General features: G+C 36.6%; 1 protein-coding gene across 4 annotated transcripts in view; it reads left to right on the top strand.

The window, feature by feature from the left end:
* LOC107549877 (cyclin-dependent kinase 12-like) overlaps positions 1-23,330 on the top strand; it is a 38,927-nt gene that overhangs the window by 3,196 nt on the left and 12,401 nt on the right. For 3 of the 4 annotated variants that reach the window (XM_016231056.1, XM_016231055.1, XM_016231054.1), the window contains 11 exons: positions 10,166-10,837; positions 13,643-13,843; positions 17,607-17,746; positions 18,090-18,260; positions 19,653-19,842; positions 20,684-20,740; positions 20,939-21,040; positions 21,135-21,212; positions 21,329-21,445; positions 22,075-22,206; positions 22,442-22,668. In XM_016231056.1, the coding sequence (XP_016086542.1) occupies positions 10,166-10,837; positions 13,643-13,843; positions 17,607-17,746; positions 18,090-18,260; positions 19,653-19,842; positions 20,684-20,740; positions 20,939-21,040; positions 21,135-21,212; positions 21,329-21,445; positions 22,075-22,206; positions 22,442-22,668 (2,087 nt within the window). The remainder of the gene's footprint in view (positions 1-10,165; positions 10,838-13,642; positions 13,844-17,606; positions 17,747-18,089; positions 18,261-19,652; positions 19,843-20,683; positions 20,741-20,938; positions 21,041-21,134; positions 21,213-21,328; positions 21,446-22,074; positions 22,207-22,441; positions 22,669-23,330) is intronic. The other variant, XM_016231058.1, reaches the window with a different exon arrangement.

The raw sequence follows: 23,330 nt of genomic DNA, 5'->3' as shown, positions 1-23,330 counted from the left end.
TATCTAATAATAAGCATGTGTCCTATTTTGTGTCTTAGACTCCTGAAACATTGGTGTCTCATATTTTAGAGCAGTCAATGCAATTTATGAAAGAAATCAAGTAAATCTTTTTATATGGGTGTGTGAAAAATATTCAGATGTTAACCCCCTTTGTAATCGTTAACATTTTCATAAGAAACTGTAATTTAATTACGATTTTTTTTTTTTAGTAACTGTAACTGATTACAATTACATGCATTTTGTAAATCAATTACGTAATTTAGTTACATGTAACTAGTTACTCCCTGACACTGCCCACTGATGCTTATTTAATAAGAGAGGGTGAATTTGCAGGCTAGATTTCATGCATCTGCTAAATTTTTTTTTTAAATGAGGTCTAGCATTTGTTTGCCAAAACTGCAAAAGCAATGAAATGAATCCGCTTTAAATGGGACCTCGGTGTCCAGATTATAAAAGTGTTTAGTAACTTTCTGCACATCATATTGTTTCAAGTAATAGGCTGATAGGTAAGTTAGTTAAGTCATTATAGACTGTTTACATTGTGCTAAATGATTTTCATTTCATAATTCTTCATTTTTTGTGTTTCCTTTAAAGTTGTATTTTATTTTTTTATTTTAGATTTATTTTTAACTGACCAGTGTTTTAATATATCAGTGTTGTATTTGGGTTAGTTTTAACTTAATATGCTTATCTATGTTAGGTGGATATCATACTGTTCATCAGTGTTTATTATACAAATTATCATTTTAAGCATTGCACTAATTTCTATGCTTTATTGAAACGACTTTATTTTGTGTCACAATATAACAATTAAATATTTATCATAGAAGATTAATGTATTTTACCTGTGTAAAAAGTTATAGTAGGGATTAGGGGTCGACCGATATGTGTTTTTCAAGGCCGATACCGATTATTACAGATCAAGTAGACCGATAACCGATTTTTTTTTTAACCGATATATACATGTCTGGTGTAAAAATGAAAATTAATGTCAAAATTAAGAATAACAAGGGCTCTGACAAAAACGGCCTTCCCTGGTGTTGGTTGAGTGTAGTACTCCCACAGTAAACTCTTTATTTTAAAGAGTTAAACTCTTTATTTTTTGGCAAACAAAGGGTTTACCATTAAAATTAAAACATGGAAGAAATAGCGTATTGTGTGATTATTCTTTTGAACAAAAGTTGTAATAATTGTTGTAGTAGTCAGGGGTTAAAGCAAAAATATATATATATTCTGACTGAAAATGTTTCCTCGGCCAAACACCATTCCACAGCCATACCTGTCACACACCCAGTTTAAGAGCAGTGTTTTTCTTGTAATCAGGAGTGCTTGTGCTCCTAATTTAAAAAAATTAAGGAGCACCTTCTGATCAATAATAAAAAATGCTGATCAAAAATTAGCCTTCCTAATATGAGGTGAAGTGATTTACAGGGGCATTCTCTTTTTACCTTTGCAATGGCATCATTTTCATCTGTGTTTATAAGCTTTCTAAAATTTCTATTTAAAGCAATATAATAAGTAGAATAAGACAAATAAGTTACCAATCATGAAATTAGTATTAATGAAAAATTAATTTGTACTCAGAACATGCAGGATTCATATTTAAATAGTATTTTTGCGGCTTAATATTTACAGATACTAGTCCATATTGCCACTATTTAAGTGTACTGACCTACTTTTGATTAATTCATCCAAACTTTGACAAATTCCGTGACATTCCGCGTCATACAGTAAATTCCATTTATATGACTGGATTCCGCGATTCCATCCGCGTTTTTCGCATCGCGGAAATCATAGATAGTATCCACCTTTTTCTTCAACGCGGAAGTAAGCCTATGGGTGAGACTTCCGGTTCATTAGCCGCTATAGGTAAATAACGAGGAGAATAACAACGTGCAGTAAACGGTAAAACTGTTTGCACTACAAACCAGTGTGTTCATAATTAAAATAATACATTGAAATAATATGATAAGACACACCAACTTTCAATATCAAGCAGCAAAACAAACTGGAGTGGACGCAGATGAGACCGGAAGCCAGACCCATATAATTTACAAATGGCCGCGCCCATTTTTACGACAAGAAAAAGGTGGATATTGAGGTGTTTTGCAACTTCAGTGCAACGTTAGTGGATTGCGATTTATTGCAACTTAAGCAACGTCTGCTGCTGCCTTACCTTTGAGAGACAACTGATGCGTGATCTCTGAAGCAGCTCCAGTTAGCAAGCACTTTCGGAGTGAGAGTGAATTCCGCATTGATTGGTCGGACTCATGACTCCCAACAAATCAGATGAGCGGTGGGCGGAGACTGCTTTAGGCCACAGAGTGGTGAGTTCTGACAGCCTGCATCAGAGCCAAATAGCGCATTTCAAAATTAAGTTATTTTATCGGCGAATCGGTTTTGAAAATGACCGATAATCATAAAAATGCTTAATATCGGCGTCGATAATCGGCCAGGCCAATAATCGGTCGACCCCTAGTAGGGATGGGTCATGATTTTCAAATATTCGATTAGTTGATTTAATTGATAGAATATCGAATAGATTGTGCGATTATTGTCTTTAAAAATCTCCCCATTTTTTCCATGCTGATGCGGTGGTGACGCGTTCATGTAAGCAGAGGGTGGCACTGCCAACAATGCACCTAAAAGCTGTCAAAGACAACAGAAGAACACATTGTCTCACGCGCACACTTGTGTGGCATACAAAAAAGACTTGCGTAGCATATAATTATAATATGGTTACAGTAACTTGGGACGATGTCAAATAAGAGTTCTGTGTGGACCACAAACACCCCAGACTGGGTTAGAGGTGTGGCTGAATCTGTATTCAGAAAGGCGTGGAAAACAAATAAAAGCGTTCTACGGAGCCACTAAAGGGACATGGTTAGCCGCTTGCTAACGGTAGCCTGTTACATTACAGTACATAACATTTCACTTACCACAAAAACAGAGTAAGGAGAGATGACTGATAGGATGATGGCGAATGATTTGCAGATCCTGAGCATAGGGATGCAGCGATTAACCGGTTTCACAATTAACCTGTGCTTAAAAATGTCTCGGTTAATTAATCGTAAAGGCTCTGCTACACCGAGTGTTTCTGTTGCATGGGCGGAACTGTTGCAACTTGCGCAAAACGAAAGCAAAGTTACACTAGCGGTGCACAAGCTTAAAATGCTGTGCTTATCAGAGACACGGAGGCTACTACACACACTAGATGAACTATGACAGAGGAACCAAAAAGCGCTCCTTTATTTCCACCAGAGAAAAGCCTGAAGACGATAGTGTGGGACCATTTCGGGTACAAAAAGAATGACCAGGGTGTCAATTAAATATTGCCGTAAAAACTGCTGCTAAAGAGCGAATACACGGCTTTAAACTATTTTAATGCACGACGTGAAAGCAAGACTGACGCGAAGCTACGGCTCGTTAGCTCCGTATTCTGCCCACTTCAGATCAGACAGATGAAATAGTGTGGTAAAATCACATTTATTTGAGTTAATTAATTATAACATTTAGCTACTTGAATTAATTATTCGATTGCGAGAGAGAGAAGTGTGTGTGTGAATAGGGCTGGGTATAGTTAAAAAAATTTCGATATCGGTACCGATACCTTGACTTCGATGGAGTGGACGCAGATGAGACCGGAAGCCAGACCCATATAATTTACAAATGGCCGCGCCCATTTTTACGACAAGAAAAAGGTGGATATTGAGGTGTTTTGCAACTTCAGTGCAACGTTAGTGGATTGCGATTTATTGCAACTTAAGCAACGTCTGCTGCTGCCTTACCTTTGAGAGACAACTGATGCGTGATCTCTGAAGCAGCTCCAGTTAGCAAGCACTTTCGGAGTGAGAGTGAATTCCGCATTGATTGGTCGGACTCATGACTCCCAACAAATCAGATGAGCGGTGGGCGGAGACTGCTTTAGGCCACAGAGTGGTGAGTTCTGACAGCCTGCATCAGAGCCAAATAGCGCATTTCAAAATTAAGTTATTTTATCGGCGAATCGGTTTTGAAAATGACCGATAATCATAAAAATGCTTAATATCGGCGTCGATAATCGGCCAGGCCAATAATCGGTCGACCCCTAGTAGGGATGGGTCATGATTTTCAAATATTCGATTAGTTGATTTAATTGATAGAATATCGAATAGATTGTGCGATTATTGTCTTTAAAAATCTCCCCATTTTTTCCATGCTGATGCGGTGGTGACGCGTTCATGTAAGCAGAGGGTGGCACTGCCAACAATTCACCTAAAAGCTGTCAAAGACAACAGAAGAACACATTGTCTCACGCGCACACTTGTGTGGCATACAAAAAAGACTTGCGTAGCATATAATTATAATATGGTTACAGTAACTTGGGACGATGTCAAATAAGAGTTCTGTGTGGACCACAAACACCCCAGACTGGGTTAGAGGTGTGGCTGAATCTGTATTCAGAAAGGCGTGGAAAACAAATAAAAGCGTTCTACGGAGCCACTAAAGGGACATGGTTAGCCGCTTGCTAACGGTAGCCTGTTACATTACAGTACATAACATTTCACTTACCACAAAAACAGAGTAAGGAGAGATGACTGATAGGATGATGGCGAATGATTTGCAGATCCTGAGCATAGGGATGCAGCGATTAACCGGTTTCACAATTAACCTGTGCTTAAAAATGTCTCGGTTAATTAATCGTAAAGGCTCTGCTACACCGAGTGTTTCTGTTGCATGGGCGGAACTGTTGCAACTTGCGCAAAACGAAAGCAAAGTTACACTAGCGGTGCACAAGCTTAAAATGCTGTGCTTATCAGAGACACGGAGGCTACTACACACACTAGATGAACTATGACAGAGGAACCAAAAAGCGCTCCTTTATTTCCACCAGAGAAATGCCTGAAGACGATAGTGTGGGACCATTTCGGGTACAAAAAGAATGACCAGGGTGTCAATTAAATATTGCCGTAAAAACTGCTGCTAAAGAGCGAATACACGGCTTTAAACTATTTTAATGCACGACGTGAAGGCAAGACTGACGCGAAGCTACGGCTCGTTAGCTCCGTATTCTGCCCACTTCAGATCAGACAGATGAAATAGTGTGGTAAAATCACATTTATTTGAGTTAATTAATTATAACATTTAGCTACTTGAATTAATTATTCGATTGCGAGAGAGAGAAGTGTGTGTGTGAATAGGGCTGGGTATAGTTAAAAAAAATTCGATATCGGTACCGATACCTTGACTTCGATAATCAGGCCGATACCGATAACAGAAAAAATGAGCCGATATGGGCCGATACCGATATGGTGGCCGATATATCGTGCATCCCTAAAATTAATAAATGCATATAATAATCGTGAAACCGTGATTATTCCTCAGACAATAATCAAAAGTTAATCAAAATTAAATCATAAGTGATTTAAATGCCCCGCATATTAGGGGTGTGACGAGACACTTATCCCACGAGACGAGACACAAGACTGGGTACACGACAATGAGACGAGAAGATTTTTAGACTTTTTTTTTTTAAAGAAATCCTCAATGATGAAATATATAGGGAAAAATAGTCTTTTATTCAACTGAAAAACACAATGTAAAAAAGCAGGTGCATTTTGAAATTAACTTGTACTTTATGAAATTAAACATCTATTTTAATACATTTTATGCAGTAATAAACAACATGTAAACACTGCAAAATGTTTTGCCACAAACACAACTGACAGGCAAGTAATTGTACAAAAGTTATAAATAGTATAAATAAATATAAATAATAAACAACATAAATATCCCTTTAAAGTGGAAGTGAAGCAGTCAGTCAAGTTTACATTTAGTAAACTGATTTCCAATTTAATAAAAAAATATATAATAAACACGATTAATGTATCCATTTAAAATAATAAAGCAGTGGTTCCCAAACTGGGGTGCACGGCAAGGCTGAAGGATAGTTGTTTTATTTTTTTCCAAATTCCATTTTTTCCATTAAAATTTTTCTGGATTCCTTTTTTTTCCTTTAAATTTTTCTCTACGCCTTTTTAAAAGTTAAATTAAATTGTATTAATTAAAAAGCATGTCTAATTCATTAAAATCATGAAACGTATACATTTTCACATCAATTTATTAAAAGTTTAACAAAAATTGCATGTTTAGGGCCCTATGAAATGTTTAATTTTTTCTCACTATATTTTTTATTGTTACCAAATTCTGTGTTAGCATGTGTAATTATTTGAATGCATAAAACAACTAAATTTATTCATTTTTTTTCTTAAAGTAGCCTTATGAATTTTTTTCCCCCCTCAGAAATTCTGTGTTGTGTATTTACATTTTTCTGGTTATCAAATGAAGGCATAAAACATTAATTTAATTTATCATTTATCTTTTAATTGAAAATTAAGCAAACAAGATTTTTTTGCAATCAAAGGGGATTTACTATTCAAATCAAAACATGGAATAAATGTTTTGTGATTATTCCTTAAAAAATAATGTTTGTTTTATTTTATTATTCAGACCTTTATTTTGACGGGTTGCCGTGAATACCTTTACAGTTCTGTGTATGAGATATGACGCTAGTTTTACTCAAATCAAACACTAAAATGCCTATGAAGTGACTCTCAGAGCAGTTCTGGAGATGTTGTTCATGTGTTTACGTCCTCATTTAATGAGACGGCAGACGCTGAAATCACCGCGAGTGTCACGCGCTCTTCAGTGTGTGTGTGTGTGTGTAGTAAATGAAACCGCGCGTCTGCGTCATTCATTAACAGAGAAAGGCAGAACATGCAGGATTCATATTTAAATCGACTTTTGCGGCTTAATATTTACAGATACTGCTTGTCCATATCATGATTTGATTTAAGTGTAATGACCTACTTTTGATTAATTCATTCAAAATTCTACAAATTCCGTGACATTCCACATTAAACTGTGAATTCTGTTTTTATGACTGGATAAAGACTACGCCGTAATTTTTCCGCTTATGCGGCCACTTGCCTGATGTGAACATAAAATATCTTACATACCATCACTTGTGAACGAGCCAGTCTGCGCCAAGATATCGTCACGTTCTCGCGAGATCACATCGAGATCTCGTCACACCCCTACCGCATATTAATAATGGACACTTTTCACATTTCCGGGCTTCTCAGCAGCGGAAGTCATCATAGTTGGGTTAACTTAAATAGCAGTGAATGGGAGAGTACTACAAATATTTTTTTTGCATTCCCATTTGCTCAAATAGCAAAAGAAAAACTCCACGATAGTGTTTTCATGAGTTTCAATAAAAGGAAAAAAACTGAGAGAGACTGATAACGGCTGTCAGAAGAGAGAACAATGTCAAATTTACCGTCCCTCCCATTGACGCTGCATTAAAAACACCCTCATATTAGCGTTAACTGTTTTTTTTGTAATTTGATGCAAAGGTGATATAATACAAAGAATAGTGTTATAAATGTACATGCATTTAAAAAAAAAAACAAAAGATGACTAATACGTCTAGAAACTTTCGAGGATTTACGATGCAGATGACCGTTTTAACGCGGTATCACAGTCTTGTGAAAGGGGTCCATGGCTCCCTGATGCCAGCAGTTTATATACAGTGTAATTACCCAACGATATAATTGCGACAGAAGATATTGAAGTATTTGAAGATATTGAACCTCCCATCTCGTATCTATTCCCTTTAGGGGTTCCATTTTTTGAAATGGAAATGTCCTAGCCTCATGAGCAGTTCATTTATGCTAATCGACGGACTGTTATGTAAATAAGTGCCGTCATTCGGTTGTTTATTATATTAATGTTTCAGCACGTTACAATCATTATAAGGCTTGAGTTAAGGTAGCCTATCTTCTGAATTAAACAGTTTATCATACAGATTGAAAGTGTGAATCCCGTCTCTCTCCCAGTTTATGGGTGTTTGTGCGTGCATGCCGGGGAGGGGTGCAATTTTTTGAATAATAATCGAGTAATACCCTGCGATTTTCTAATATTATTTTTGCTTGGAATGCCCATCCTTAATTCATAGATAATACTTTAAATTGCAGTATTGATAAGCTGTCAGCAGTGAATTTATAACAGAGGTTTATGTTGTTATAAATAGAGGGGTTTAATATTTATAGCATGATATTCAGTCCTAATGGATTTTATTTGAACAAAAGTCTGTTTGAAAAGTGCATTAGACAGTCAACCTTATGACATTTAAAGTTGCATATTTGCTTTTGAAAACATGCTGTTGCTCATCACTATTTACAACAACTGAGATCTTGCATTAACCTCTACATGCCATAATTCCTGTATTACATGTTTCTATTTAGTTTGGTTACCCCTCATTAATTTACTAAATACCAGCACACACCTTCTACTGTTGTACCAGATTCTGTGCATTGTGTACTATGGAATATATAAAGTTTTTCATTTTAAGGATTGAAAGAAAATAGTTTTTTGATGTAATGACATTTGACTGCCTACATATGAACAACCCCAGCTTGTTTAGATACTCAAACATTTGATCGGTGCTTATTGGTTTTTTGTCAAAGAATTACATTGTTCACAGTTAACCTGAAGGAATATAATTTCTGTAACAAAAATTCACCCCATCTGTTTTCTAAATGCATATTATAGATAACTTTAGATTTTATACTGTGTAATGTTTAATCAAAATGTCACGACTGGACCTTTCGGTGAAAATGACAAGACTTCTCTCTGTTGACATATGCAGGTCTTCTCCAGTTGTTTAGACTCCTTAAAGCCATGGTTACATTAGACTTTGAGCATGCAGAATTACTTCGGACACTGCAGTGGTCGTGATATGATCTCACATTCTGCAGCATCTTTTTAAAAACATAAACCAAAGATAATGAATCCAAATGTAGAAACATACAAACTACTCCACTTTCATACTTTCATACAACACTGCAGTCTTAAATTTGTTCTTTTAATTCAGTTACAAGGTCACACTGTGATGTATCAAACTTCTATTTGTCACTAGTGGTCGACCGATATATCGCCAAGGCCGATATTTGGCATTTTTCAAATATCGGCATCGGCCGATAAGTTTTTCTGTTTGGCCGATGCGTTCGAGGCGGAAATTTTATTTTGACAGCGCTGACAGAAAGGCAAACGTTATAATACTTTCTCGTTTGCCATCAGCATTCAGCAAATACGCATTTACATCATTTAAAACAAATCTTTGAATGGCTAATGAAAATGTAATTTCACAAACCTTGCAAACTTAGTCGAATCCAGTTGTGAGATCTTGTGAAGTGTGCATGTGACCTGCATGATCACGTGTTCTCTGCATGACTTTCGGTCCGTGCAAATTGAATGCTTTAAACATTATATTCGTGATTTCAAATTATGCTGCGCTTTATGCATATGCCCACTGTCATATTCATGTCATTTTCACTGTGTGCTGTATGTAAAATGAGTGTTACCTTGGCTTTATTTGAAAAAATATGATTCCCAATGCACACAAACTTCCCAGAATACTGAGTGCTCTGTTGGTTACAGTTTCTTTTTAATTATATTTTTATTAAATATTTATTTATTTGTGAAAAATACTTTGTCATCTTAAAGTATAAGTATGTTTATTTTACAAAAAATGTTTTAATCCATTTTCAAATGATTTAAAATTTCTTAAATATTAATTAAAATAAATACAATTATATTGGCTTTATATCGGCCACCCTGCTTTTCAAGATATCGGCATCGGATAACAATATAACAATATTGGTCGACCTCTATTTGTCTCACGGCTTCACATAATACAAATTCACAGGTTAAAGTTCACCAAACTTGACCTTCGGAACACAGCGAAATGTGAAACTTCTTATGTTTTGCTCTCCCGTAATAGAACGAAAAAACGGCACTTAAAACCCCGCTGTTGCAAGGTCACATTCATCTGCCCCCATTTTTCAGTGCAACACCCACATCTCAAAATCTAATCAACAACCAGTGCATAAAACTATGTCTCGCTCCAAGTTTTTTCTTTTTCGATAATCCATTACACTCAAATGCACATCGCAATATGGAAGAAAAGATCTGATGCTGCTTTAGTTTCATTATGACTTTAAGGATACCCTTTGTAATTAGATTGATGCTTCAAACAGGATGTTTACATTTATTTAGTTAATTTGAACAGGTTCACATGACTGATTTTAAAACATTTCTATTTTTTGTTTCTCCTCCCCAGGCCTTCTCTGCGTTCCCGGAGCCGTTCTCCTCACTACTCCTCCTCTCGCCGCTCCTCTTCCCGTTCTCGCACTAAGAAACATTCTTTATATTCCGGAGGAGCCAGTGGAGGCTCCTCCCACAGCAGTCGACCAGGCAGCCGCTCCCCTTCGTCTTCACGCTTGCCGATCACCTCCAGCCTGGGGGCCGAGCTGACACGAAGAAAGAAGGAACGTCAGGCGGCAGCCGCCAAAAACTCCCCCTCTCTCCGCCCCAACACATCCAACGTCGCAAATGCGCCGACGAAAAACACTGAGACACCGCCACTAGACACAGCCCCGCCCCCTGAGCCTCAAAAACCGCCCTCGCCACCTCCGAACACTGATCTGGCAGAGGAGCCCGCTGCGGTTCCTCCACCTCTCCCGTTATCCAGTCCACCTCCGCTGCCTCTCACATCTCCTCCGCCTCTCCCGGCAAACTCTCCTCCTCCTCCTCTTCCTCTCTCATCCCCTCCACCTCTTCCTCTAAACAGCCCTCCACCTGCTCCTCCACCCTCTGCACCTGCTGCACCTGTTTTTTCTCGCACGAAAAGCCCCAAACAGAAATCTACGCAAAGTCCCGCGCACACAATTAAGACTTCCACACTTCCGCCTCTTCCCCTGCCGCCGGTTCTTCTGGGAGACTGCAGAGACAGGTGAGTCTTGATCTATTGAGTCTATTGCTCTGCTGATAACAAACTTGAGTGCTCAAGGGTGATTAGATTTGATAACGTTTTTCATTAAACTGGATGTCATAGTTTATAGCTAGCTAAAATTGCCATTAAATGAAAAGGCACCCTACCTTTTTTTCTAAATGCATTTTATAGATATTCTTTTGATTGATTTATCAGTGCATGCATTTTATTTTTAAAATGTTTTGACGTTGTAATATTTCAACTCAATCTTCTGGTGAAACCCTTATTTACCTTTTATTTAGGGTTATTTTTATTAACTAATTCGAAAAACTTTTAAAAACATATTTTTAATCTTTTAAGTAATGCTGGAATAAAGAAAACTTAAACAAAAATTAGAAATGCATTGGCAACTAATAAGTTAAAGTATTAAACTTAAACTGGCAATAAAAACTAAAACTGAAATAAAAATAAATGTATACCTATGTAGTAGAAATAAATAGATCGATTTTAATAAAATTGATAAAAACATTTCATAAAAATGAAAAACACTTAAAACAGTTATTTAAAATAACAAAAAATCTGAATTGAAAATATAAAAAAGCTACAATTCAAAAAAATCTAAATTCAAAATATTAAATTTATAGTCTATAAATAATACTAAAATAACTCTGATACAGAAGAAAAGCGTTTAATTACAACCTTAACCAAATTGCTCATTCTCTTCAAACTGACCTTAGTTGACCTAAATGGAAAGAGTACTTGTGTCTGATATTTCGAAATGCAATGATGCAGAAAATCAAGCTTGGCTTAGCTTGATGTGTTTGCATTCACATTCTTGCATTCAGTACGTTTTGGGCCCGAGACCTTGTTTTGATCACACATCAGGGGCTATTTTGCCATGCTTTTCAGGTTTAATGTCACAGAATACTAATGGTCCTAATTATTTTTCAGTGGTGTAAATGTATTTTATCATTCATATTATTATAAGATATTTTAAGATAGTTTTACTTGGTGTGTTTGAGTTTCCTTAAATAATGACACTTGCTTCTGATATCTGGTTATCTAATGCAGCAACATTCATTTTTTTTTAAACACTGTACAGTGGCCCAAGTACACTTAAGCTATAGTATACTTGTTCATTGTCTCCATTTGTACATGTTGGTTCTTGGTCACATGATCAAACCATATATGCTTGACCATTTACATATTACCTAGATGCATGTGGGCATGTTTGGGCTGTAGAGAGTGTAAGCTGAGGACAGGCTGTTATTTCCTGCTGGTGTCTGTTTGCACTAAATGCAAATAGCTTTGTTGACAAAAGCTGTTGTCATTAACTACACTATCCCTACACTACACTAGACTATTCAGTGTTAGTGTGCATAGCTTATTTCTTCTGTTTACATTTTGTGTGAATTCCATATAACAGCATTTGCATTTTTTTTTAACTACAAGTGATTTATTGCTGTTTATGCTTGTGCAAATTAGGGCTATCAAAATGGCTGAAAAACTCAATTCAAATTTTGTACTTAAATATTATCAATATTCGAATTTAAAAGGCATAATTTCAGTTAGGGGGGAAAAAAGCTTTTGGCTTCTCTCCTGAGGCTACAAGAGGGTGCATCGAGCAAAATATTATGCACGTTTCTTCAAAGCATAATAAAATAACACGACTATCTTTGAAAAAAGTGCATAATGTTTATAAACCTTATATAATTAAAGTTGCTTAAACAATAAGAAACAAAACAGCATCATGCATGCATGTATAGTTTAATACAAAGGACCGGAAACCAATCACAAAGAGTACTTTCTTCATTTAAGAACATGAGATGCAGTAGTATGGGGAAAACCGCCATAACGTCTTGAGACATGTTTTTAAAAAGTTAAACTTATATTAATTTTCCATGGCTTTCTAAAAAATCTGGCTCTCTTGTGCGAGACGAGAGTGCAACGGTGATAGATGTCCCTCTAGAAAATGTGATAAATATGCCTTCTGTGTGAACGGTTTGGTTTCGGTTTTGACGTAAACATCTCCGCATTGATGTTCTTTTTTTGCAATATTTTGAATGAACAACGCAGCAGCGCTGCATCCAGTGGGTTCAACTGGATAGAATAACAAAAATATTAAAATGCAATGACACTTAAATCGTCGTCGCATTACGTGCACCACTGATAGGGCTGCCTGATGCACACCTAAAATTGTGGATTTTTATTTTAAATTCGACGAATATTGGAAATTCAAAAAAAAATTGACAGCCCTAGTGCAAATTGTATGCATTATCTATACTAAGTGTAAATAGCAACTACTTGGTGTTACTTTCTTTTAGTGTCAATTTTCACTGCTGTAATTTCCCTGCCAAAAACCTTACATGGTGGAATGTGTAACTGAATAGCCAGTAAATGTGAGTAGTGCTTATCCATGCAAAATGCACCACCATGAATTCGGCGTTTCCACAATTTCCCATGTCTCTATATATTGGCGTCTAGATTTGTTCAAATCACTAATGCTTGTATGAATTGTAAATACAGTTTTACATCATATGCATGTCTGTTGCATGACACGTTGCAGTCCAAGAGACCCATTTTTGGTCACATTATGTTGAGGCAAAATGTATAGTTATAATGAAGAAATGTCCAGCTCATTAGATGAAAAAAATCTGACTTTTACTGCTTGGTGTTATTCTGCATTCATTTCTTATGTTCTCAGTTACTTATAGCTAGAGCTGTGTGACAAAAAATGTAAAGTAATATAATCAACATTTTTTTTGGAATAGCTTGGTTGTCCCCATAGAATGAACACTAACTGTGGATTTTCTTTTTCCGTTTCAGTCCAAAAAAGAGCAGTCTTTCCCAGAAGTCATCACGAAAGGACAGGGAGAAGGAGAAAGAAAGGGAAAAAGAAATCAGGACACGCCTTCTCTGTGAGTTGCCCCTACCTCCAGTACTTCCTGGAGGAGACCCCTCCCCTCCGCAGTCCCCCGCTCGAGAATCCCCACTGCTTCTGCAACCAACCTTCAAGAAGAGACCAAAGTAAGTGCCACTGCTTCAGCATTCAGGGCATTATTCAAGATGATTGAGTGAAATTAACATTCAGCTACACTAATGGTCAACAGTTTGGGTTTGGGAGGATTGCATGTCTTCTATGCTCACCAAGGTTGCATTTATTTGATCAAAAACCCCTCTAATTTTGTGAAATTATTGCATTTTAAAATACCCTCTATTGAAAATGTATTAACTACAGGGTTTTAATGAGCCATTCTGTGAATTGATGCTTTAAAAAGGTATTAAATCAGAGCAGAATGTGTTCAGGGATTAACGCTAAGGATTTTTTGTACTGGGCCAGTGGTTAAAATTTGTACTTGCCCTGCCAACATTTTCACTGGCCCTGCCACAAAAAAAAAAGTTGCTGTTATCATTGTTTTTGATCTGTTATCTTGTATTCTAATAAATAAGCTTATGACACCAATATTTTAGATACCAATTAAATTTTGCAATTCTCTATTTCAGTTTCAATACCACAGCAAAACTAAACATAAATATAAAGTTTAAACATTAAAGACAAGTGACAGCCAGTAAATAAGAACAAATGAACAAATTACAAATAATAGCACAATTAAATATAGCACAAAAATAGAAATGAAGTTGCTGTTATCATTGTTTTTGATCTGTTATCTTGTATTCTAATAAATAAGCTTATGACACCAATATTTTAGATACCAATTAAATTTAGCAATTCTCTATTTCAGTTTCAATACCACAGCAAAACTAAACATAAATATAAAGTTTAAACATTAAAGACAAGTGGCAGCCAGTAAATAAGAACAAATGAACAAATTACAAATAATAGCACAATTAAATATAGCACAAAAATAGAAATGAAATGATGCTTTAGGTTTTTATGTTTGTAGATGTTCAGGTACAGGAATTGAAAAATCACATATAAAATGACATTTGCATATTCTTCACTCTGTGTTGCACCTTGATCTTTCTTGCATTTTAATCATGAATTGAAAAAAAAGTGAATGTTTGACTTGTATTAGACTGTATAATTTCAAAGTCTGAAGCAAAAACAGAATAACCTGACTTTAGTTTTGTGAAATTATGCTGCATAAAACATCTGCACGAATTGGAAACAGCAGGTGCGCTGAATGAGACGCAGATTCACTCTCTGACAGCAGACAGTGCTTATGGTACAGTGATACAGCATTTCCTTGGTTACAGCTGTAAACACAGCAGCGCTGCGTGTATTAACACTAATTTAAATGCATCATACGGAGACAAAATGAAAAGAAAACGCCATTTCTGAAAACGGTCAGTTCCATTCCCCTCAGAAACACATTCATATAAAATTCAATATTTGGATTTTCTTCCTATATTTCGTGCATCGCGAATAGTGATCTTGTTCTGCCTGCTACAGTATTTTCTCTTCTTTGTGTCCGTCTTCAGCATCTCTGGCCTCAGTTAACGCCCGTTTACAGACTAAGTATAATAATAACGTAATATTTCCACACAAATGGCAATTGGGAAAATGATTGCAGTGCAGTTTGTGTGCAAGCACGGAACAGAAGATAGTCTGAAATAAAACATACATCGGTGCATCTGTAACTTACTCCAGTGTATAAATTCAATATAGATTAATCATTGTTAAAGCTACAAAGTTACTTGCCAGGGCGGGTATTTTGATATACTTTTGTATTTGCCCGTTCAGGTGGCTCACGCGGCTGTCTGTGTGCGCGCTGTTCACACAGAACACAGTGCGCGAGTACTGAATGTAGTTGTCTTTCGCGCCCAAATGCTTTTTAATCGCTTGAATTTTTAAATGAACAAGTCTTAAAAACACATGCAAATGATAAGTCATGACGACGCTGCAGTGACCCGATCGGGCAAGTGACAAATCCATCTACTGTCCCGAACGTCTTTCACACTGGCCCCGGGCCATCAGGCAGTCCTTATTGTCGAGCCCTGGTGTTAAAGGGTTAGTTCACCCAAAAAAGAAAATTCTGTCGTTAATTAATCGCCCTCATGTCGTTCTAAACCCGTAAGACCTCCGTCCATCTTCGGAACACAAATTAAGATATTTTTGATGACTTCTGAGAGCTCTCTGACCCTCCCATAGACAGCAGTGTAATTACCACGATCAAGGTCCAGAAACATAGCAAGGAGATCAGTAAAATAATCCATGTGACATCAGGGGTTCAACCGTTTTTTTTCGAAGTTACGAAAATACTTTTTGTACGCAACAGGGCTCTACAGTGCGACCATTTCAGTCGCGTTTGCAACTGAAAACTACTGCGTGCGACTATAAACATTTTTTTAGGAGCACCAGTGCGACTGACCCGATCATCATCATACTTGTGATTGCGCTCAGGGGAGCTTCGAATGTTTCTACGTGTTTGGTAAATTATATTTTTTATTCTACTTGTTCTTATTCTGTCGTTTTAATTACAATTTTTAAAAAGAATTTGACAAAAGATGACATACTTTTAATAAAGTTAGAGGAGTCAAATTTTACCTCGTAATGGGAAGGCTACTTTTTGATAACATTTTGGATTATTGATTAGAAGGTGCTCCTAAAATTTTGAACGTGCTCCTAAATTTTTTAAGTTAGGAGCACAAGTGCTCCTGAAAAGAAAAGTAAGCATAGAGCCCTGCGCAAAGAAAACAAAAATAACGACTTCATTCAACAATTCGTCTCCTCCGCGTCACCCTGGTGCCATTTTGGAGCATATCCACTGAATGTAAACAGCATATGCTATTCTGTTTCAGCTGCGTCACGCGGATACGTTTTCTACGTGGTTTACGCTTTGAATGAAAACAACGTGTCCGTGTGATGCAGCTGACACAGAATAGCATATGCTGTTTACATTTATGTTTTAGCTCCGTAAAATTACGGTTGAACGCCTGATGTCACATGGATTATTTTACCGATCTTTTCCAAGTTTCTGGACCTTGATCGTGGTAATTACACTGCTGCCTATGAAGGGTCAGAGAGCTCTCAGAATTCATCAAAAATGTTCATTTGTGTTCCGAAGATGAACGGAGGTCTTACGGGTTTAGAACGACATGAGGGCGAGTAATTAATGACAGAGTTTTCATTTTTGGGTGAACTAACCCTTTAAAGGATATGAATGAAAATTCTGTCATTTACTCACCGTCCACTTGTTCCAAACCTGTATGAGTTTCTTTGTTGAACACAAAAGAAGATATTTTGAAACATTTTAGTATCTGCATAGTTGATGTGCACCATTGACTTCTATAGTAGGAAAAAAAAATACTATGGAAGTCAATGGTGTCCATCAAATGTTTGAAAATATCTTCAAAATGTCATTTGACATTTGCACTGGAAAACAAGACAAAAATACTGAGGAAGCGCATTATTTTTTGGCTGTGTGATCAGAAGGTACAGTGATGGTTATTTCCATATTTTATTATTTGTGAGCAGAGCTATTCAAGCCTTAAGCATTTGTTTTTGCGAAATTAATTAAAAAGCAATTGTATTTTAAAACGGAAGAAAAAAAGATTGTATTTTAAAACATTGAAGTGTTGCTAATTCAACACATTGTGCTCTTAGACGTTTACATTTAGAGAACACACTTTTGATCAAATGAATGTGTCTCTTTTGAACCCAAGTTTGAATGGCATTGTCTGTTTTTTTTTACTGTCAAGAGTTGAGAGAAATCCTTATCACAGTTATTACTTTAGTCATGGGATGCTGGAATGCTTCATTATTTTCTGGAAAATGTGACTTGAAAAATGGCAAAGGTTTTCTCAAGTGTCTGTCAAATGTGTGCAGGATTTGCTGTCCTCGATATGGAGAGAGGAAGCAGACTCAAACTGACTGGGGCAAGCGCTGTGTGGACAAGTTTGACATAATCGGCATCATTGGAGAAGGAACCTATGGTCAGGTGTACAAGGCAAAGGACAAAGACACAGGTGTGTTGTTTAAATTGGATGAATACTAGTGTGGAAATGTCATAATACGCTCCAAAATATTTGCGTGTTCCTTAAAATAGAAATCATTTTGTAACATGTCTTTACTTTTAATCATTTAAACCCGTCCTTGCTGAATAAAAGTTTTAATTTCTTTTAAAAAACTTCTTACCCCAAACAGTCGAACGGTAGTTTGTTTTCTTTGCTTTAAATGCAGAATTATTTGCTCTTAATTAGAAAAGCTGTGCTTATCTGATCATTCTCAGTAATTGCACCGCTATTTTTGCCATCGTAAAAATCCATGTTTTTGATAAGAGAAGACGTGTTGATGTTTTGGTGTCTAAAGGAGAGCTGGTGGCATTGAAGAAGGTGAGATTGGATAACGAAAAGGAGGGTTTCCCCATCACTGCTATCAGAGAGATCAAGATCCTGAGACAACTCAACCATCGCAGTGTTGTCAACATGAAAGAAATAGTCACTGATAAACAAGACGCACTTGACTTCAAAAAGGATAAAGGTTTGTTTAAATGCATTTGCATGTTTATCTTTAGTTTTGTATTTAACGTGGAGTTTTCCCAGTGGTGAACACATTCTCCTCTTAGAGTTAATGGCATATTTGTGGCCCACTCAATTTTAGACTTCTCCTGAAACTAGGCATGGGCCAGTATGAGATTTTGATAGTATGATAACCTTAAGCAAAAATATCGCGGTTTCACGGTATCACGGTATTGTCATTACAGCTCTAAAATGTGTTATGTTTAAATGACTGGGTAAAAAAAAAAAAAAATACAGTTTTTCCACTGAACACAATATATTTTGTTTTTGAGCAGCATACAGAATATTAGGAACAGTAGAATTTTTATTATTTTTTTTGTTTCCTAAAAAGAAGAAAAATAAAGACTGACATCTTTATTTAACCTAAATCTGTAATTACAGTTATTTAATTTTAGTTATATAATTCCTATACATAACATTTATATAATTTCATATAATTTAGTTATATAATTTCATATACATAATTTGAATTAATAATAACCCAATTTGAAGCAAAAACAGAATGTTTTGACTGGCTTTGTGAAATTATACTACAGGAAACAAACAGCAGAAGCTCTGAATGAGACGCAGATTCACTCTCTGACAGCAGGAGGTGCTTCTGGAACACCAGATACAGCGTTTCCTTGGTTACCGCTGGCTGATCTGAAACACTGCTTTAATATGAACTATACAGAGACAAGATTAAAAGTAAAACCCAATGTAAACTTTTCTGAAGACCGTCAGTTCCCCTCAGAAACACATTCATATAAACCCCCAAATCAATATTGAGGATTTCTTTCCAATAGTTTGTGCATCATGAACAGTGAGTGATCTGCCTGCTACGGTATTTTTCTCTGTGCGTCCCTCTTCAGCGTTTCTGGCCTGTGTTAACTGGCGTTTACAGACTTCATATTTTCACATAAATTACATTTTGGAAAACGATTGCATTGCAATCGCAGTTTGTGCAAGTCCAGAACAGAGACGAGTTGCTTGCAATAAGACAAAAAACGGCCGGTTGCCGATCGCGTAAGTTCCAGGGGAAGCTCCTTAAGTTCGGCCATCCTACACACACGTGACTGACCGCTCGCTCGCACCAACAGGAGGAGGAGGGGCCATGCTACTCTCTACACTGCACTCAACCTGAGGGATTCCTACACTTTCAGTCTTTGAGGAGACATGAAAAACAGCACATACCGCGGGAACAGTATAACAGAAAATATTGGCGGTTTTGAAACCGTGAAATTTTCAAATCGCGGTATACCTTGAAACCGGTAATCGGCCCATGCCTACCTGAAACGCTTCATTTTCTGCCTGCACTCACTCATTTTCTAGGCATACCTCTGTGTATTAACCTGTATGTATTTTTGTGCACTAGGTGCATTTTACCTGGTGTTTGAGTACATGGACCATGACCTGATGGGGCTGCTGGAATCAGGACTGGTGTCTTTCTCCCATGAGCATGTGCAGAGCTTCATGCGTCAGCTGATGGAGGGATTAGATTATTGCCACAAGAAGAACTTTCTGCACAGAGACATCAAGTGCTCCAATATCCTGCTAAATAACAGGTACCAGTATTTGTTTTGAAATATTGCATGAAGTTGGTCTCTTATTAGTGTCATACAAATTTACATGATGTGTTCAGCTACACTGACGTTCAATTTTATTTAAGAAATTAATCATTTTATTTGGCAAGGATGCATTAAATTGATCAAAATTTAAAGTAGATATTTATAATACGAAAAATATTTATTTCAAATAAATGCTGCTCTTTTTAACTTTGTTCATCAACGTATCCTGGAAAAAATGTATCATGGTTTCCACAAAAATATTAATCAGTAACCCTTTTTTAGCAGTGATGAGAAATGTTTCAAGCAGCAAATCGGCATATTAGAATGATTTCTGAAGGAATGTGGCACTAAAGACTGGAGTAATGATGCTGAAAATTCAGCTTTGCAGGAATAAATTGCATTTTAAAATATATTCAAATAGAAAACCAGTATCTTAAATTCTAATAATATTTCGCAATATTGCTGTTTTCTGTATTATTCATCAAATAAATGCAGTCTTGGTGAGGATAAGAGACTTCTTTCAAAAACAGTAAAAAAAAATCTTAGCAGCCGTAGACTTTTGAGTAGTATCATGCATATGATTTTTGCATTAATTTTACATTCTTAACTAACGTTGTGCTCTCTGAAATAAACACTGAAGCAGTGTATCAATACATTTTTCAGTTTTTTACAGTGATGTTATGTACTGGCATTTACCCAATACTTGCAAATACCTGCATCTTGCGTTAAAATGATAAAATGTGGCCCAGTTTACAAAATAATATATTAGGCAAGATTTAGGGTTTTTGCAGATTGTGTTCCATCCGCCTTACTGTGTCTTTTTTTTCTTCTTTTACAGTGGTCAGATCAAACTTGCCGATTTTGGTTTGGCTCGTCTTTATAACTCTGAGGAAAGGTAAGTAAATGTTAGGCGTTCTCGATCTTTCTGTAGGTTGTGCTAAACAAGAATTTAGCTTGATCTAATTATGGGGTGCAAAAATTGACACCCTTCAGCTTTAAAGCTTCGTAGACGACATGTGATTTTCAGAAACAGTAAACATGATTGATATTGAAAAGCTTTGGTGTATAAGACTAACTTGATGGTCATTCCCAGTCGGCCGTACACTAATAAGGTGATCACACTGTGGTACCGCCCACCTGAGCTGCTACTGGGGGAGGAGAGATACTCACCTGCTATTGATGTCTGGAGTTGCGGGTAAGACGTCCTGTCTGTTTCCCATCTACATTTACACCCCAGCTGTCGTTCATGTAATAATGTTGTTTGGGTTTCTTTTTGCTCTTGTGTAAAGGTGTATTTTGGGAGAACTCTTCACTAAGAAACCAATTTTCCAGGCCAACCAAGAGCTTCTACAGCTTGAGCTGATCAGGTACGTTTCTCACAATCTCTGAATGCACATGTGGTGTTGCTCTAATGCTGAAGGAGGGGAAAGGGCTTTGTGAAATGCTGTTACACTCCATCTGTTTTGTATTTTGTTTTGGTCAGTCGTTTGTGTGGTAGTCCGTGTCCTGCTGCTTGGCCAGATGTAATTAAGCTGCCGTACTTTAATACCATGAGACCCAAGAAACAGTACAGACGACGCTTACGGGAGGAATTCGCTTTGTAAGTTCAACCTGATTTTTGAAACTCTTCCATCATTCTCTGACAGATTTGAATCTTTTGTTAAAAGAAGTCTCTCACTATGAGACTGCATTTATTTCATCACAAATACAGTAAAAATAATAAGATTGTGAAATGTTGTTGCAATTTAAAATGACTTTTCTATTTGAATATATTTGAAAATGTATTTTATTCCTGTGATGCAAAGCTGAATTTTCAGCATCATTACTCATGTCTTCAGTGTCACATGATCCTTCAGAAATCATTCTAATATACTAATTTGCTGCTCAAGAAACATTTTTATTTCCAATATTGAAATAGTTGTGCTGATTAATATTTTTATGGAAACATGGTACTTTTTACTTTTAAAAAGTTTGGAAAAACAGCATTTATTTGAAATTAAAATATTTTGTAACATTTGTAAATGTCTTTCCTGTCACTTTTGATATTTAATGCATCTTTCCTGAGCAAACTTATTAATTAAAAATCTTACCCCAAACTTTTGCACTGTAAAAAATTTATTTTTTTAAATGAACAAATGCGTAAATGTATTTATCTTTTTAGTAGAGTTTACAGTTTGTCACTATTTTTTTACACCGTGCTTCCTTTATAATCACAATGTATGTCTATAGTCTGCCCACCTCTGCTCTTGACCTGCTGGACCACATGTTGACGCTGGACCCCTCGAGACGCTGCACGGCCGAACAGGCCCTCGCCAGCCAGTTTCTGCGTGATGTGGAGCCCAACAAGATGCCGCCACCTGAGTCAGTGGACACACAAACATCTTATGTGATTTAAATCGTATTTTATGGTGTTAATGAAACTACATTTGTGGAACGAGTGGTAAAGTCACACCACGTTTTGTAATTTAGTTTGAAATGTAGCTGCAATTAAATGTTGTTAGACTATATAATGAGATTTAACTCCATATTAATGACTAGCTGATTATATGGCTGTTTATACTAGTAAATATACATTCGTAATATTTTTTCTTTTTAGTTTGCCTCATTGGCAAGACTGTCATGAGCTCTGGAGCAAGAAGCGGCGGCGGCAGAGGCAAAGCGGAGTGCCTGAGGATTTCCCTGTTGCCAAAGTTCCCCGAAAGGAACCCGCAGGACCTTCAGGAGGAGAAAACAGCCGCCCGCCGCCGAGTCCACCACCCCCACCCCCACCACCCTCATCTGCCCATCCTGCACCGGCAAACATCACAGCCAGTGAGTTGGCAGGTGGGCCATAACTTGACAGGAACACTTGGGTTCTGTTCACCTCAAAATCATAGGCAGGTAGTTAGAGGAACTAAACTATTCAGGTAAACGCAGATCTTCAGAAGCGGGGCAGAGTGACCGTTTGTTTAAACTGGTCATACAAAGAAATGAATAAATAAGCTTTCCATTGATGTATGGTTTGTTAGGATTGGACAATATTTGGCCGAGAGACAACTATTTGAAAATCTGGAATCTGAGAGTGCAAAAAAATCTAAATATTGAGAAAATCGCCTTTAAAGATGTACAAATGAAGTTCTTGGCAATGCATATTACTAATCAAAAATTAAGTTTTGATATATTTACGGTAGGAAATATACAAAATATCTTCATGGAACATGATCTTTATTTAATATCCTAATGATTTTTGGCATAAAAGAAAAATCGATCATTTTGACCCATACAATGTATTTTTGGCCTTATATACCCGTGCTATTTAAAGGGGTCATATGATGTTGCTAAAAAGAACATTATTTTGTGTATTTGGTGTAATGAAATGTGTTTATGCGGTTAAAAAAACATTATTTTCCACATACTGTACATTATTGTTTCTCTATGCCCCGCCTTTCTGAAAAGCGAGGTGTGCTCTGATTGGCCAGCTATCCAGTGCGTTGTGATTGGCCGAA

Source organism: Sinocyclocheilus grahami, unplaced genomic scaffold, assembly GCF_001515645.1.
Source record: "Sinocyclocheilus grahami isolate Dianchi unplaced genomic scaffold, SAMN03320097.WGS_v1.1 scaffold382.1, whole genome shotgun sequence".
Lineage (NCBI taxonomy): Eukaryota > Metazoa > Chordata > Actinopteri > Cypriniformes > Cyprinidae > Sinocyclocheilus > Sinocyclocheilus grahami.
Note: the sequence above shows the minus strand (reverse complement) of the source record. Positions and strands in the feature narration are given on the sequence as shown.